Source organism: Idiotropiscis lumnitzeri, chromosome 3, assembly GCF_059441095.1.
Source record: "Idiotropiscis lumnitzeri isolate Australia: NSW breed Sydney's pygmy pipehorse chromosome 3, RoL_Ilum_1.0, whole genome shotgun sequence".
Lineage (NCBI taxonomy): Eukaryota > Metazoa > Chordata > Actinopteri > Syngnathiformes > Syngnathidae > Idiotropiscis > Idiotropiscis lumnitzeri.
In genome coordinates, this window is record NC_142393.1 from 2,102,540 (window position 1) to 2,115,762 (window position 13,223).

The 13,223-nt window shown below is 43.0% G+C and overlaps 2 protein-coding genes across 2 annotated transcripts; one reads left to right on the plus strand and one right to left on the minus strand.

Moving 5' to 3' along the window:
• Positions 1–231: 231 nt before the first annotated feature.
• bzw1a (basic leucine zipper and W2 domains 1a) lies at positions 232–5,843 on the plus strand. Its single transcript, XM_088289875.1, has 12 exons — positions 232–373; positions 1,008–1,080; positions 1,153–1,329; positions 1,414–1,508; positions 1,834–1,899; positions 2,081–2,216; positions 2,291–2,400; positions 2,472–2,642; positions 2,723–2,869; positions 2,958–3,096; positions 4,211–4,333; positions 5,174–5,843. Exons 2-12 carry the CDS (start codon positions 1,017–1,019, stop codon positions 5,203–5,205), a joined length of 1,260 nt encoding a protein of 419 aa, XP_088146001.1. The 5' UTR covers positions 232–373; positions 1,008–1,016; the 3' UTR covers positions 5,206–5,843.
• Positions 5,844–6,031: 188 nt separating this feature from the next.
• LOC148339388 (transcription factor 15) lies at positions 6,032–8,662 on the minus strand. The gene is made up of 2 exons (XM_088289876.1): positions 8,167–8,662; positions 6,032–6,497 (listed from the first exon to the last, which is right to left on the minus strand). Exons 1-2 carry the CDS (start codon positions 8,647–8,649, stop codon positions 6,462–6,464), a joined length of 519 nt encoding a protein of 172 aa, XP_088146002.1. The 5' UTR covers positions 8,650–8,662; the 3' UTR covers positions 6,032–6,461.
• Positions 8,663–13,223: the final 4,561 nt, after the last annotated feature.

A 13,223-nucleotide genomic window follows, 5' to 3' on the forward strand; every position in this document is an offset into this window, starting at 1 on the left:
AATGGAGAAATTGCAGGCCCAGAAGGCTAGAATTTGTGGAATATTCTGAAGTTGCAATGGTGAGAATCGGTCAAAAACAGGTGGAATGATTAACGTGTCAAAAAATGCAAGAAATAAAATAAATACAACGAAAATATATTGATATATAAAGTTGATGTTAAAATAACGCGTGACTACCTCGGCCTTTAGGCAGTAACAATAAAACCAAACTTTTTTTTGTCTTCTTTTTTTTTCTCCGAAGCGGAAGTGACCGTAAAAGCGTGGCCTACGGAAGTACGGACGCGAAGGTCTTTTTGTTTGGGGCTCTCTCACATTCGCGACACTCCGTTCGAGTCCTCTGGTTCATAACCGTTTTTTATCTGCATTCATTTCGGTGAGTATCCGCGTGTGTGTTGACTTTGTTTTGCGTCACACGTCATCTGATCATTAAAGACGACACGGAGTGTGATCCGATGGCGTCAAAAATAAATCGTAGTTACACGTTCGCGGTGCCGTCGTGGGCGACGTCGAAGGCTCGTTACGCTAAATTAGCCCAACTTCGGGATTATCACGACTTCTCTGGTACGTTGCAAAGATCGCCAGGTGACACTTGGCCGACATTTTTCCCACGTGAGAAGGCATTGTAAAATAAATCTCGCCACATGCAATTCGTCCACCGGCAGTTGAGTAGTTTAGGTCAAGGAGCTGGTTGCAGGGCCCGGCTAACCTGTGCTAGCTCAGCGCATGGTAAGGCCCTCAGGGAGCTAAAGCTAACAGCTAAAGCAATATCTCGCCCGCTAAAGCCAGGTATATCTCATTTCAGCCGTGTAGGAAACACCCACTTTCTTTCGCTTTATTCATTACACGGTTTCGTTTGGTCTCCGTGGAATGTCTTAGTATTTGCTAGCCGTTGGTGACATTTAAATGTGTGGTTCACCACATTACACGTAGTTGGTCACGGACGCGGAAATAAAATTCGCTCACTTCTCATTGTCAACCTCCTTAAACCCAGTCTCATCTTTTTCAAGGTGTCTTTTATGAATAATCAAAAGCAGCAAAAGCCAACGCTAACAGGCCAGCGTTTCAAAACTAGGAAAAGAGGTTGGTGTAATTTTAGTACGCTCTTCACTTGTGGTCTTCCTGCGTTCTAACAAGTGCACCCTCTCCCTCCAGATGAAAAGGAGAGGTTTGACCCTACTCAGTTTCAAGAAAGTATCGTACAAGGCTTGAATCAAACTGGCACTGACTTGGAGGCGGTTGCGAAGTTCCTTGATGCCTCTGGCGCCAAGCTTGACTACCGCCGCTATGCTGAGACACTCTTTGACATCCTGGTGGCTGGTGGAATGCTGGGTACGTTGTTTGGACAATCTCTGAACATTCCTTATATTGAACTAATGTTTATTTCTGAATTGTCTTTGCATTCTTCTCATGCAGCCCCGGGTGGGACTCTGTCTGATGACATGACCCGCACGGAGTTTTGCCTCTTTACGGCACAAGAAGACCTGGAGACGATGCAAGCATATGCTCAGGTAGGCAAGAAGTTCAGACAAGAACCTGTGAGTAGGGGGTGCTAAATTTGAATCTAGTCTTGGTGAACCTTCTGGTAAATTTAACATAAACAAATTATAATTACGACTGTAAGGTGGGAATTTATGGAAATATTCCAAATTGGATGAAAATAAATTTTTAACTATTAAAATTTACTATTTAGCACCAACCTTTAATTTTGGGAATGGCTGGTTTATTGCTGTTAATCTTGAAAGTTTCTAAAATTTCAGAAAGTTTGCAACCTTTTGGTCTCATGTTGATTACTGCTTGCTTGAAGTGTTTTCCAAAATGCCTCCACCCCTTCAGGTTTTTAACAAGCTGATCAGGCGTTACAAGTACCTGGAGAAGGGGTTTGAGGAGGAAATCAAGAAGGTGAGCTCTTTTATTTTAAAAGATCGAGTTGGTAGTGAATACAAGTTATGTACTCTGGATGGTATGGCTTGGGCAAATGAGCATGTGTGAGACCACCCCACGGTGTGCATTTTTGTGTAGACTGCCGATTGAGAATGGCCGTCGGTATTTTTGTGTAATTGTCATTTTATTGTGTGCACAGTTGCTGCTGTTTCTGAAAGGGTTCACTGAGTCTGAGCGCAACAAGCTGGCCATGCTGACTGGCATTCTGCTGGCCAATGGCAACATATCAGCCTCCATCCTCAGCAGCCTCTTTAACGAAAACCTTGTCAAAGAGGGTAAGGGGCCGGTGTGCCGCGCTGAGCAATTATGGCTAGAACTGTCTTTGTAACCACCGCACTCTTCTCTTCAGGAGTGTCTGCAGCCTTTGCCGTCAAGTTGTTCAAGTCTTGGATCAATGAGAAAGACATCAACTCTGTAGCTGGCAGCCTCCGCAAAGTGGGCATGGACAACAGACTGATGGTAAAAACTTTTAGTCAGGCAAAGATTTCCTAGGTCCTGGCTTTTCTCACACTGCTGCCTCTTCCCTAAAGGAACTTTTTCCTGCCAACAAGCGAAGCTGCGAGCATTTTTCTAAGTACTTCACCGACGCTGGGCTGAAGGAGCTGTCCGACTTCGCCCGCAACCAGCAATCCATCGGTGCCCGCAAAGAGCTGCAGAAGGAGCTCCAGGAGCAGATGTCCCGCGGAGATCCACTCAAAGAGGCAAGGAAACCGAGCTTGGGGGGCCAGACTCCTGGTTGTTCTCAGGCATCGGTTTTAATAATGGTCTCCTGCCACCACAGATCATTGCTTTCACCAGGGAGGAAATGAAAAAGGCCAACCTCTCTGAGCAGGCCATGATCGGCATCATTTGGACTTGTGTGATGAGCTCTGTGGAGTGGAATAAAAAAGAAGAGCTGGTAACCGAACAAGCCATCAAACACTTGAAGGTTTGTGAACTCCCCCTGCCTGTTGGCGGCCTTGCGCTCGTTCAGCAGACGTGACGTGACGCAACATTGTGCGCTCTTTTCTCCGCAGCAATACAGCCCTCTGCTGAAGTCCTTCACCTCCCAGGGTCTTTCTGAGCTCAGCCTGCTGCTGAAGATCCAGGAGTACTGTTACGATAACATCCACTTCATGAAGGCGTTTCAGAAGATTGTGGTGCTGCTCTATAAAGGTCTGGCGCGCACACACGCACAATCTTTGCCACTCAACTGTCATGCAGTGTGTGGGGCTCAGACACTAGTTGCCATGAATGTCCGACTATTTGCAATCTAATTTGCTGCCATTTGAAACTTAAATTGTGAATGTAGCCCTACTAAATTCATAATTTCATACCATCGGTGTCTTGTAGAATCTTCGCTTCCCCCAAACCACTGTTGGACCAATCAAAACTTCACATTGCTTGAGATATCATTAAAGTTGGAATATCTTTGTTATGATGTCCCACCACCCAAAAAAAATGTTCAGTCGCTTTTTTAGTTTGCTGAAAGATCACATTTAAAATCACAATAAATTCTCATTTAATTATTGTGCTGTTATTGATTTTAGAAAGATGGTGTTTACACGCTTTATGGTAAACTCATGTTAATCAAGCAATCCAAAAAATATGAGCTGTTTAGGTGTAAATTAATACTTGTTAACCTCAATGGCTGACGGGCTCCTTTTTGCAACATAGCTTACATCTTTCGCTTTATGGCGGAAACGTGTCTAACTTTTTCTCAATCATTGCCTAAGAAATAACATACAAAAACGACTTATCTTGCGACACAACACCACAAATGTCGCGTGGCGTTATCAGACTCCTCCGACAATTGAAGTGTCCAGTCGAGTTAAGATTTGCTCTCAAGCTACCTGTGGCTTCTAAGAATGATTTATCGTTTGTTAAAAAATAGCTGATTATTTGGGGACTGACAACTGTTAGTAAAATAAATGTCACAAAACATGTCTACTTATGGCTTAAAAGTGAAGCGTGGCGAGTCTCTGCTGCCTGAATGCACGCGTGCATAAAATGAATGCGGCTGTACGCTAACCTATTCTATTGCCTTTGGTTGGAGGGAAAACCTGTTCTTTTTTTCGAGGGGACGGGGGTAATATTCGGTTGTTTCACTGACATGACTTTGGGAACATTTACATTGCAAGGTGATTTTATTTATTTATTTTATGGGAGCCGGCAGGGACTGTCCATTTGCTTCTCATCAGTTGTGTGTGCACTAGCCTTAAAGGCCTCTTGCTCCCTACAGCACGTTTGTAATTATTATTTTTTTTCCCCTCCTATTCCACTTCCTCAGCGGATGTATTGAGTGAAGAGGCCATCCTAAAGTGGTACTCCGATGCCCACCTGGCCAAGGGGAAGAGCGTCTTCCTCGAGCAGATGAAAAAGTTTGTGGAGTGGTTGAAGAACGCAGAAGAAGGTGATAAATTTTTGTGACACGAAGGTCACAAAGGCACATAATGCAAGCGAGCCCTGATGGGAAGAGCAAATTGTCCAGCAGGGTCAAATAATGTCAACTGTTTTCCATATTCATTTAAATTTGGACTCGTGCCCGATTGATTGCAGCATTAGATGATGAGGATGATGATAGCCCTTCTATCATTGGCAAAATCATCAGCAAATTATCCAACATTTGCTGATTTGTTTTTGTTCCGAAACAATTTGTGATGTTGTACTCACATTACTAAGATTTTATGAATTAGTACACAGGTAATCTTAATTTTGATTGCTTTGTCAGTTCAATATTGTCATTGAATTGAACCCTGATTTTGAACAGCAGTGCAGTGAGTTTCGGCATAAATGTGGACTAATTAAACGGGAGTTCACTCTTTTTTGCGGTTTGTTTAAAAAAGAAAAAGTGGGCAACATAAGTGTGACAGTTTAATAAACTGGTAATACCCACTCAGATGCCTTTTTATGATCAGGATTAACTTCCTGAGTTGAATAATAAAAAGCATTGTGGCAAGCAATGCGTTCAGAGAACTGAGTGACTTTACCGTCATTAACACAGACATGAACAATTGGTAGATAATTGCACGCCTGCGCCTACCGCGACATTAAAGCTAGTACGGGCAGTGTTGTCACATTCCATATTTATTGATGAGACAAAAGCCAAAATAAAATTTACTATTTCAAAAACTGCGACGCCACAATTGAAGAAAATTGTGCTTCATTGGCCAAACTGGTATTCATAAATGTTACTTGGTATTTTGTGTGTTCTATGCAAAATGTTGACTTTATTTTTTTTTCCCCCTTGCAGAGTCTGAATCGGATGAGGAGGAAGCAGACTGAAAACCTCAGAGGCCAGATGAGCTTTTTTTCCCCTGCCCTTCGCGTACCCCCACTTTTTTTTTCTTTTTTTTGAAAGCGTAGAAAGGGGATTGGTAGAAAGTCAATGCCCTTCTGACTTTTCTACATCCTGGTAGAGTTTCCGCACAACATGCACATGTTATTTTAGAACCTTTTTTTTAAAGGGCTCTGTCCTCCTTTGTAACTGTTGGTGTTGTCCTCTTCACTTCTCGCTCTTGTAGTGCCCTCTAATTTGGACAGCAAACATTCCGTATGATCTTGTGGCCTCTGCTCGCTCCGGCCTTTACTCGGAGCTCGCATCAATTTACCACAAGACTGTGAGGCCAACTGACAAATTTTTGCCAAAGTTCTTTTTTTTTTTTTGTCTTTTGTTTTCATTTCCTTTCCGCCCCTTCAGTTTAAACTTGGCCCAGATCATTTTGGCTCGTGCGCACTCAAACCTCGCCTTTTTTTTTTTTTTTTTTTTTTTTAAACCTGTCCCATGTGTTGTGGTCACACTGGTTAGTCCGTTGAAAGACACGCCCCATATATTGCCTCGCCAGCAATCAGATTGGTTTCTACTTTCTTTAATCTGATGTGAACCAATTGACTTTTTTATGAAATAAAGCTTATGAAATGGTCGCATGTGTTTTTAGTTGACCGAGGAAACATTCCAACGGAGATGTTCACCACCACTGGTGTGAGGAAAACTAGTTTTCCCTCAATTCAGCATGCAACATACCAGCTGAATGATGACACTTGTTTATGGTACAAAAATATTTATTTTGCAGAAAATTATTTGATGTGCAAAGGTAACAAGCCACATAAATACAGTAATGTTACACATTTTATGTTGAGGTAAACATGTTTGAGGTAGTGCAACATTTCTTAAGAGGGTTATACGTTTGTGTTGTAAATGTGCACAATTTTCATGCACCTTGTCCAAAAGGGCCTTGTGCATTGTAAAAGTGATGTTTTGTGCAAAAAATGAAGATTACAGGGATTTGACCAAGTTCTAAATCCTGAAGCAGTAGCTGCTTTGGGTGTTGCTGCGACCGAAATAGTGCAACCTTACACATGGGCTCAGGTTGCAGCGCAACCAAAACACAGGTTGCTTCACAGGCACAAATGATGGGAACAGAAAGTGCTTTCCAGTGTTGATTGTTTTTCTTTTTCCCCTAACTGTTAAACTAAGAATAAATATATTTAAATATGTACAAATGTAAACTTGCGCGACCGCTCCATGTGGGTCTGAGGCTTTATACTTTAGTTGCACGTTTGCTGCCATCTCTGAGCTGCTGAAACAAAAAAATAAAAGCATATTTGTATGATGAAAGAATTAGTTGTTCACAACAAAACTCCACTTATCACATTGTCAGCATTTAACTCAATCTAAATGGTTCTTGATTACATTTTCTCTATTCAGAGGATTCATACAACAGGTACTTTAAATTTTTTTTAGTTTGTTCAGCCAGCGAAAAGAACTTGGGCATGGGAAGCAGTGAATTAGAATTTTTAGATTAGAAATCTGATTGTATTGTTTATTACTGTCATATTTTATGTACAGCACTGAGCTGCTAATTGTTACGGTTTGGCCGGATTTTGATAAGGAAGTACACTCTGATTGTTAAGTACGTATATTTTACGAAATCAGTCACGTAATTTCGCGAACCGATTGAAAACACGTCATCGTTCCGGCGGCAAACTCCAGTGACGTGTCGCTCACTCATTCGCAGTAGAAGCTAGCAGAAGAGTACGGCTAACGAGTTGATGTCAACCCCGACCGCCACTAGCCTTACAAGATTCATATCGTCGGCGAAGAGACATAATGTGAAGCTTCATGGACAGATTATGTTCCATAATGCTCAGGCAGCAACTGTGCTACTGCGAAGTGCCAACGTTATTTTCGTTCGACGTCATCAAACGCTGCGCGCGCATCATTGTCTAAAAGTAACGGGAGACACGTGTGTAGCTGTGAAGATTTTATCTTATTTTTATTTTATTTTTTGCGTGGAGTTAAGAGTTTTTGAATAGTTTGAAATAATACCGAAAGTTTGCTAGCTAGCTGTTGTGTGTATTCATAGGAATGGAAAGGGGTTCGTTTTTCACAATTCCAAAAAGAAACGGCCCACTGGAGGAGCCTGTGGCTGCAAGCTATGAAACGTACAGACTGGACCGAGGACATGATCAAGAATTCCCTCGTCTCCGGTCCTCATTTTATATCTGGTAAGTTATTTTGGCCATTTGGTTTAATTTCAAAAGTAAAAACGTGCAGTGTGTCCAAATTAACCGGCAGGGTGCTCCGAAGGCTTCATTTTCGGCCGCAAGACGTAATTTCCGGCACGACTCGACCGCACCTGGTTTCCAAATTCCAAAATCCCCCCCAAATGTTTAAATTCGCCACGGTTTATGCGCTCCACAGAGGCCACATGAGAAGGAGGTTTTGAATGCGTCGAGAGACAAAGCCTGTGAATTCTTTGTAAAATTTGGAAATTATGTGGGTAGGTTTTGCGCCAGAAGTGACGTCATACAACCCCAAAAAAGTGGTAAAAAATGCCACCTTCGGAGGACGCACCCTGTGAATTTGGCCACAGTCAAAGCCATGAAATGAATGCAATTCTATCTGTCTGTCGATCCAACAATTTGTCATAATATTCCATAATACATAGGTGTAAGTTGAGTTGGAAGTTGTGTTCCAAATTTTTTTGTTTGAGTTCCAATTTATTTTTCATTGTGATGAGTTATTAAAATGAGTATTGAGGTGAGAATCATATTAGTTTGCGTGTACTTTTTAAAATGTTTTTATTTTTAAGTCCAATCAATTTTATGAGTCATTTATAAATTTTTTTTCAACACAAGTACTTGCAAGTACAGTAGGCTGTGCGAGTTCCTTTGCCCCCTTTGATAAAAGTGATTTCTTAAGTTGTCGTGTCCTCGTTCGGTTGGCTCATGCACATGACTGACCTGCTTCCTCTGGTTGCTTAGACAAAAGGTGCAGATGGCCCGCAACGGCGGCGCACTCCGCTGCGCGGGGCCGTGCACCTCGGCCTGATGTCGTAGGCACGGCTGTCCGTCGCGGCTTTCCTCCCCCAACATCAATACGTTGGCGAGATGTGAGATGTAGCTGCACGCCAGACGCAGCGTCTCCACCTTGGAGAGCTTCCTGTCGGCAGGCTCGGTGGGGATTAGTGTGCGCAAGCTGGTGAAGGCCGTGTTGACGCTGTGCGTCCTGTCGCGCTCCCGTGCGTTGGCCGCCTGCCTCTGTTTACTCACACCAGGTAGACGCGCCTCTCTGCCGCATCGCCGCCTTCTCCTCCGCCGTTGCGGTTCCGACTCCTTTCCGCGGTTTGGGCTGCAGGCACCGATGGACTTCGCATCCGAGCCGTCACTCTCACTGTCTGGGTCGGACGCGAAGCCGTCGGTGCGCTCCCTGTTTGTGGACTTCATCCTGGCAGCCTGACGTGTGAACGTGGCGCGCACATCACTTTATCCTCTGGGTGAAAATAGCACCGAGTGGCCGAGCAGCTGCTCCTGATCCGGTGACTGAGGGGTCCGCTCCGGATCAGCATAGCATTTCTACTGAATGACGGCTGGTTTCTGGGTCGCCAACCCACGGCAGAGAAGGGAACAGGTGGAGTGTGCAGGAAGAAGGGGGGGGGGCCTGGGGGATGGTGGCAAGGGGGACACCTGTTTTGCTAGATGTGGTGGAAAGTATTGAAGTACGCACATGCTTACTTATACGATATTCAGGTATTTTTCGGAGGACTTTTTACTTCGCTTATTAATACATCCAGCTTCTTTTCATGAAGCGAGGGTTCGATTCCCGGTCCGTGCCCTAATACACATCCACCACTGGTTCCGTGCCAAGGAAACAAAAGAGGAGGTGGGTGGGTTGCAAAAAGAAAAGCACCTGCTGTTGATGAAATGAAAAAAAATGACAACAAAATGAAACATTAAAATATAAGAAAGGTTTTTTCAGGACTAAAATTACGAGAAAGATTTGAATGTAGCCTCACTTCATGGATTCCTCCCTCCTCATGTCTCAGACCAAAGCCATCACTAGCATGCACAAGTGCGATTCTCCAAAATGGCTATTCCTAATGGCATGCAATTAAGAAAATGCGTAGTCATGATAGTTGCAGGGAACGCATTTCTAGTTTCAACAAAATGGGAGCGTGATAGCAATACTAAAATGGCATTGGCACTGTAAACAAGCCGACGTTAGCCATGGCTCCGATGTTGGTAGAATGAATTATTCATAATTGAGTGTTACTGTAACACTAATTGTTATAGCTTATTGGTGTGAAGTTTTATTTTTTCTTTCATCATTGTGTCTGTCAAAGCGAAATGTTTCTACCGCCGTACTGCTCTGGTGCCTTCTCGCTTGCTTCTCTTTGCTAGTCTTGTGTCTAGTTGTTTGCAAACAATTGATGGATATTCATATTTTTTCATTTTGGGGAAGTGGATTTTCCACCATAGTTTCAGCAAAGCTCGGAAGCCCCAGGTAATAGCTCAGCAGCAGACCGCAGAGTGCCTGCACCGTACCTCAAATAATTGACAACTCGTCACTCACTCTTGTTCGTTTTTTCCCCCTGTCAGTGTAGACAAGGGAGGCAGTGCTGCCCCCTGCTGTCCATTCTCTCCTTGTAAAAAGTGAAGAAGCAAAAAAAAACTCTATAATGAGAACATTAAATAATGGTTCATTATACTTCTATGGGCCATGCTTTGCTTTGGTTTCCTTTGCAATCAAATAATGAACGATTACACAATTAAAATAGCTGAATTTGTATCTCCTTTTGAAAAGCGTTGGCAGGAAGTGAAGAGAGGCATTAAACGTGGAGCCTCGAAAACACATCAGTTGGCGTCTCAGGCAGTTACTGGAGCTAGCGCTCACACAAGAGACGTTGCCGTTTGTCTTCCTTTAGCCACTAAATGTGTTTTATAACACATACTGCACATGCTGACGTTCAACGGTCTGCCTTCTGTAGTCTTTCCGATTGGCCAGAAAACCGACTGGCGGTAAGAAAGTCCATTGCCGCTGGGAGCATGTGGCTAGGCTGCACTCTTTGGCGCAATGCGTAGAACAAGCCCACAGGTATTGAGAACCACGAGCGCAAGCCTCGGCTTGTTGACGACATACAGACGTAGCCGCGCTCTTGAACCGGGAGTCATATTGAGATAACTGTGTTTGGCTCCAATAAAGCCATCACAACTCGTCCAATTCTTTTGGCACAGCTTGTTTTGTTTTGTTAAACCCAATGTGTCATTCATCAACAAATGTGTCCCATCTATTGCGGCCTCTGAGCTTGTGTTGCTTCCCCTGAGTGACCAGTCCAGGTGGACTTGCCATGTCAGTGGCCACAGCGTGGGACATCCACACCCCCTCCCCTTCGCCACCTTGCGTCGTGCCATGTTTGGATGGGATATAAATAGCCATGGATGAGTCTCACCACCTTTTAGCTGATTTGAGTCAAATCTGCAGGATGTGTGAAAGAATCCACCGATCGGTGCTGACAAGTTCATACAGTTAGGCTCCTGAGGTGCGCATTTCTTCAGTGACAGAGAACACTTCACGGCAACACTAGAATAAGCTCGACATCATTGTCAAAATCTACTTGTCCTTCTTGAATGTGACTTAGAATGTTTGCAACTATTGGCAGTTGTCCAAACACTATAGAGCGCTTACAAATGGAGGTAATTAGCTTAGAATGGCTGCAATTCCTACACGTTAAGTGCTCAAGTTTGGCAAAATCTCTGCAATTAAAGCAAAGAAACTCTCTGGCATAACGCTGGACAAAAAACAAAAACAACTGTACTTGGGACGTGTATTTTCCATTTAATGATCATCAACAGGATGGGCCAACATGTTCGCACCCTTATTTGGATAAGCCCGGCTGAGGTTTATTCTTACCTTTAAAAGGGCTGGAACAGCGAGCCCTTTCCTTTATTTGTTCTGTAGACTAGCACATTCAAGCTTGACATCAAAAGAGGAATATGAGATATGTTGGATGTGCTACACAATTTAGAAAACAACATTGCACATTGCCAACAAAACAATGTGGGCCCCATTTGTGTGCTAATAAGTAACAGGTGTCGAGGAAAACAACAGCAGTTGATGATCGAATTGTGAGAGCTGCTAAAAAAAAAATGCATGGAAACACTGTTAATGACCAGCAACAACCTCCAGAGGGCAGAGTTGAACGTATAACAATTTTCTCTTCTCTTCATGCACAATAAGCACAATGATACACATTTCTAGGAATGGGCAGGCGAAAAAATGCAGAGACAAGCCTAAAAAAAATATAAATATGATTGTTAAATAAAATATTTGAAAAAAAAAAGAACCATACTTTGTACAAAACCAAAAAAATAGTTGAATTTCAGGAGACCCCCCAAAATGCCAAATTTGGTCAACCGTTTGCATTTAATCATGAAAAAGAGCAAGCTATTTTCAGCAATTTACATCAGTTAATAATGTGTTAAAATAACACACACGTGTGGACTGAGAAATAGTATAGATTCTTGAGAAAAAATATGAAATTCTCCCAAATGTGACGTATGAAGTTTTGGCGTTAAATTCATTCTAATCCAATTAAAAACATAAAAAAATTAGATTCATTATTTTACAATTATAATTGGCTATTTTGTAAACATTTTTTAACTTTTATTTTTTGGAAGTCTCAACGACAACTGACCTGGTTTTTTAACTAAAACTGTATGTGTCCCTTGAGCACAAGTTTGCCCACCACTGATCTAACACAAAATGACAGCAGCAAGCATCCCCCCCCCGCCCCGTTAAATTCATTAAATGACCCAAAACAAAAAAGGAGTTCACCTGAGGGAAAGAAGTAAACATTTTTGCGCTGGCCAAGTTCATGTCCCACCTGCCACAACACAACACAACAGAAACTAGTCTTGATTCTCAAATGTCTGGTTGCTTGACGTGATGCTTGAATGTGTCTGAATGTCAAATATTTTAACATGCATTTGAAAGGGCGACTTAGTAGAGTTTAAACTGGTAGCAAGATTTGAATATATTTTGCCTAGTTGCTGGAAAATGAGGATGGGACTTTTTTTTACGGTATTAATTTATTTTTAATTTTCCGGGACGGATATTTCGCCATAGTTTCAGCAGATCTCCTAAAGCACAATGTCAGAAGGAGAAAACAGGGATGCGCCCACAATGATTGTGCCTGCAAGTTTCCTGCAAATGATCGATCAGTGGGAGAGCATCTGATGATGCTGCACAGTAAAGTTCGAACTTGTAAGCAACCTTACTGCTGCACATCCACCAGTAGATAATGTCGACGCCTCACTTTTGACGTGCGATCAGCACAGTACATCTTGAAATTGGTTTCGTAGACAGATAGGCTGCAATGCACTTGTCGTTGTCCAAAATATCCTGACCACCAGAGGGCAGCAGATGGCATCTGCACTTCAGAATGAGCCCTTCGGTTTGACTTGCTGATGCTGTTTCGAACAAAAAGGCAAGTGACGCACAAAGTGTGGTCATCCTGCTGGATTATTCTTGAAAGGAGTGAGTCATGACCTCTGGATCACTGCTGTAGCAGCTGCACAAGCCTCTACTCTGCTCTCAGAAGAGCTGGAAATCAGCAACAAATGCTCCAGCAAAGCTGAGCTTTCAGCATTCACTGGACATCAGTGTGGAAGTGGTGCAGAGCTAATGTGGCCTCATTAAGCTTTTAATCCTCATTTCCTTGAGACCTGCTGGCCCTGAACCTGGCCGGCAGTGTCAAACGCTTTTCTGCTGCGGCCTCACTGCAGGGCGGGCCGTACCGATCACAAAGAGCTGAACTGGGGAAAACAAGCCGAGCCGTGCTTTGCATTTGGGCCATATTGCTCCAAATTGCTTGACGTATTTACAATTATAACACACAAAGTACGCAAAATATGTATTTGCCCATCACAGGAAGTGTAATTATTTTGTGATTTTATAAAAATGTCCTGTTAACTCCTGATTTGAGTAACAGGAGTGAATTTTGAGCATAGAAGTAGCAAGT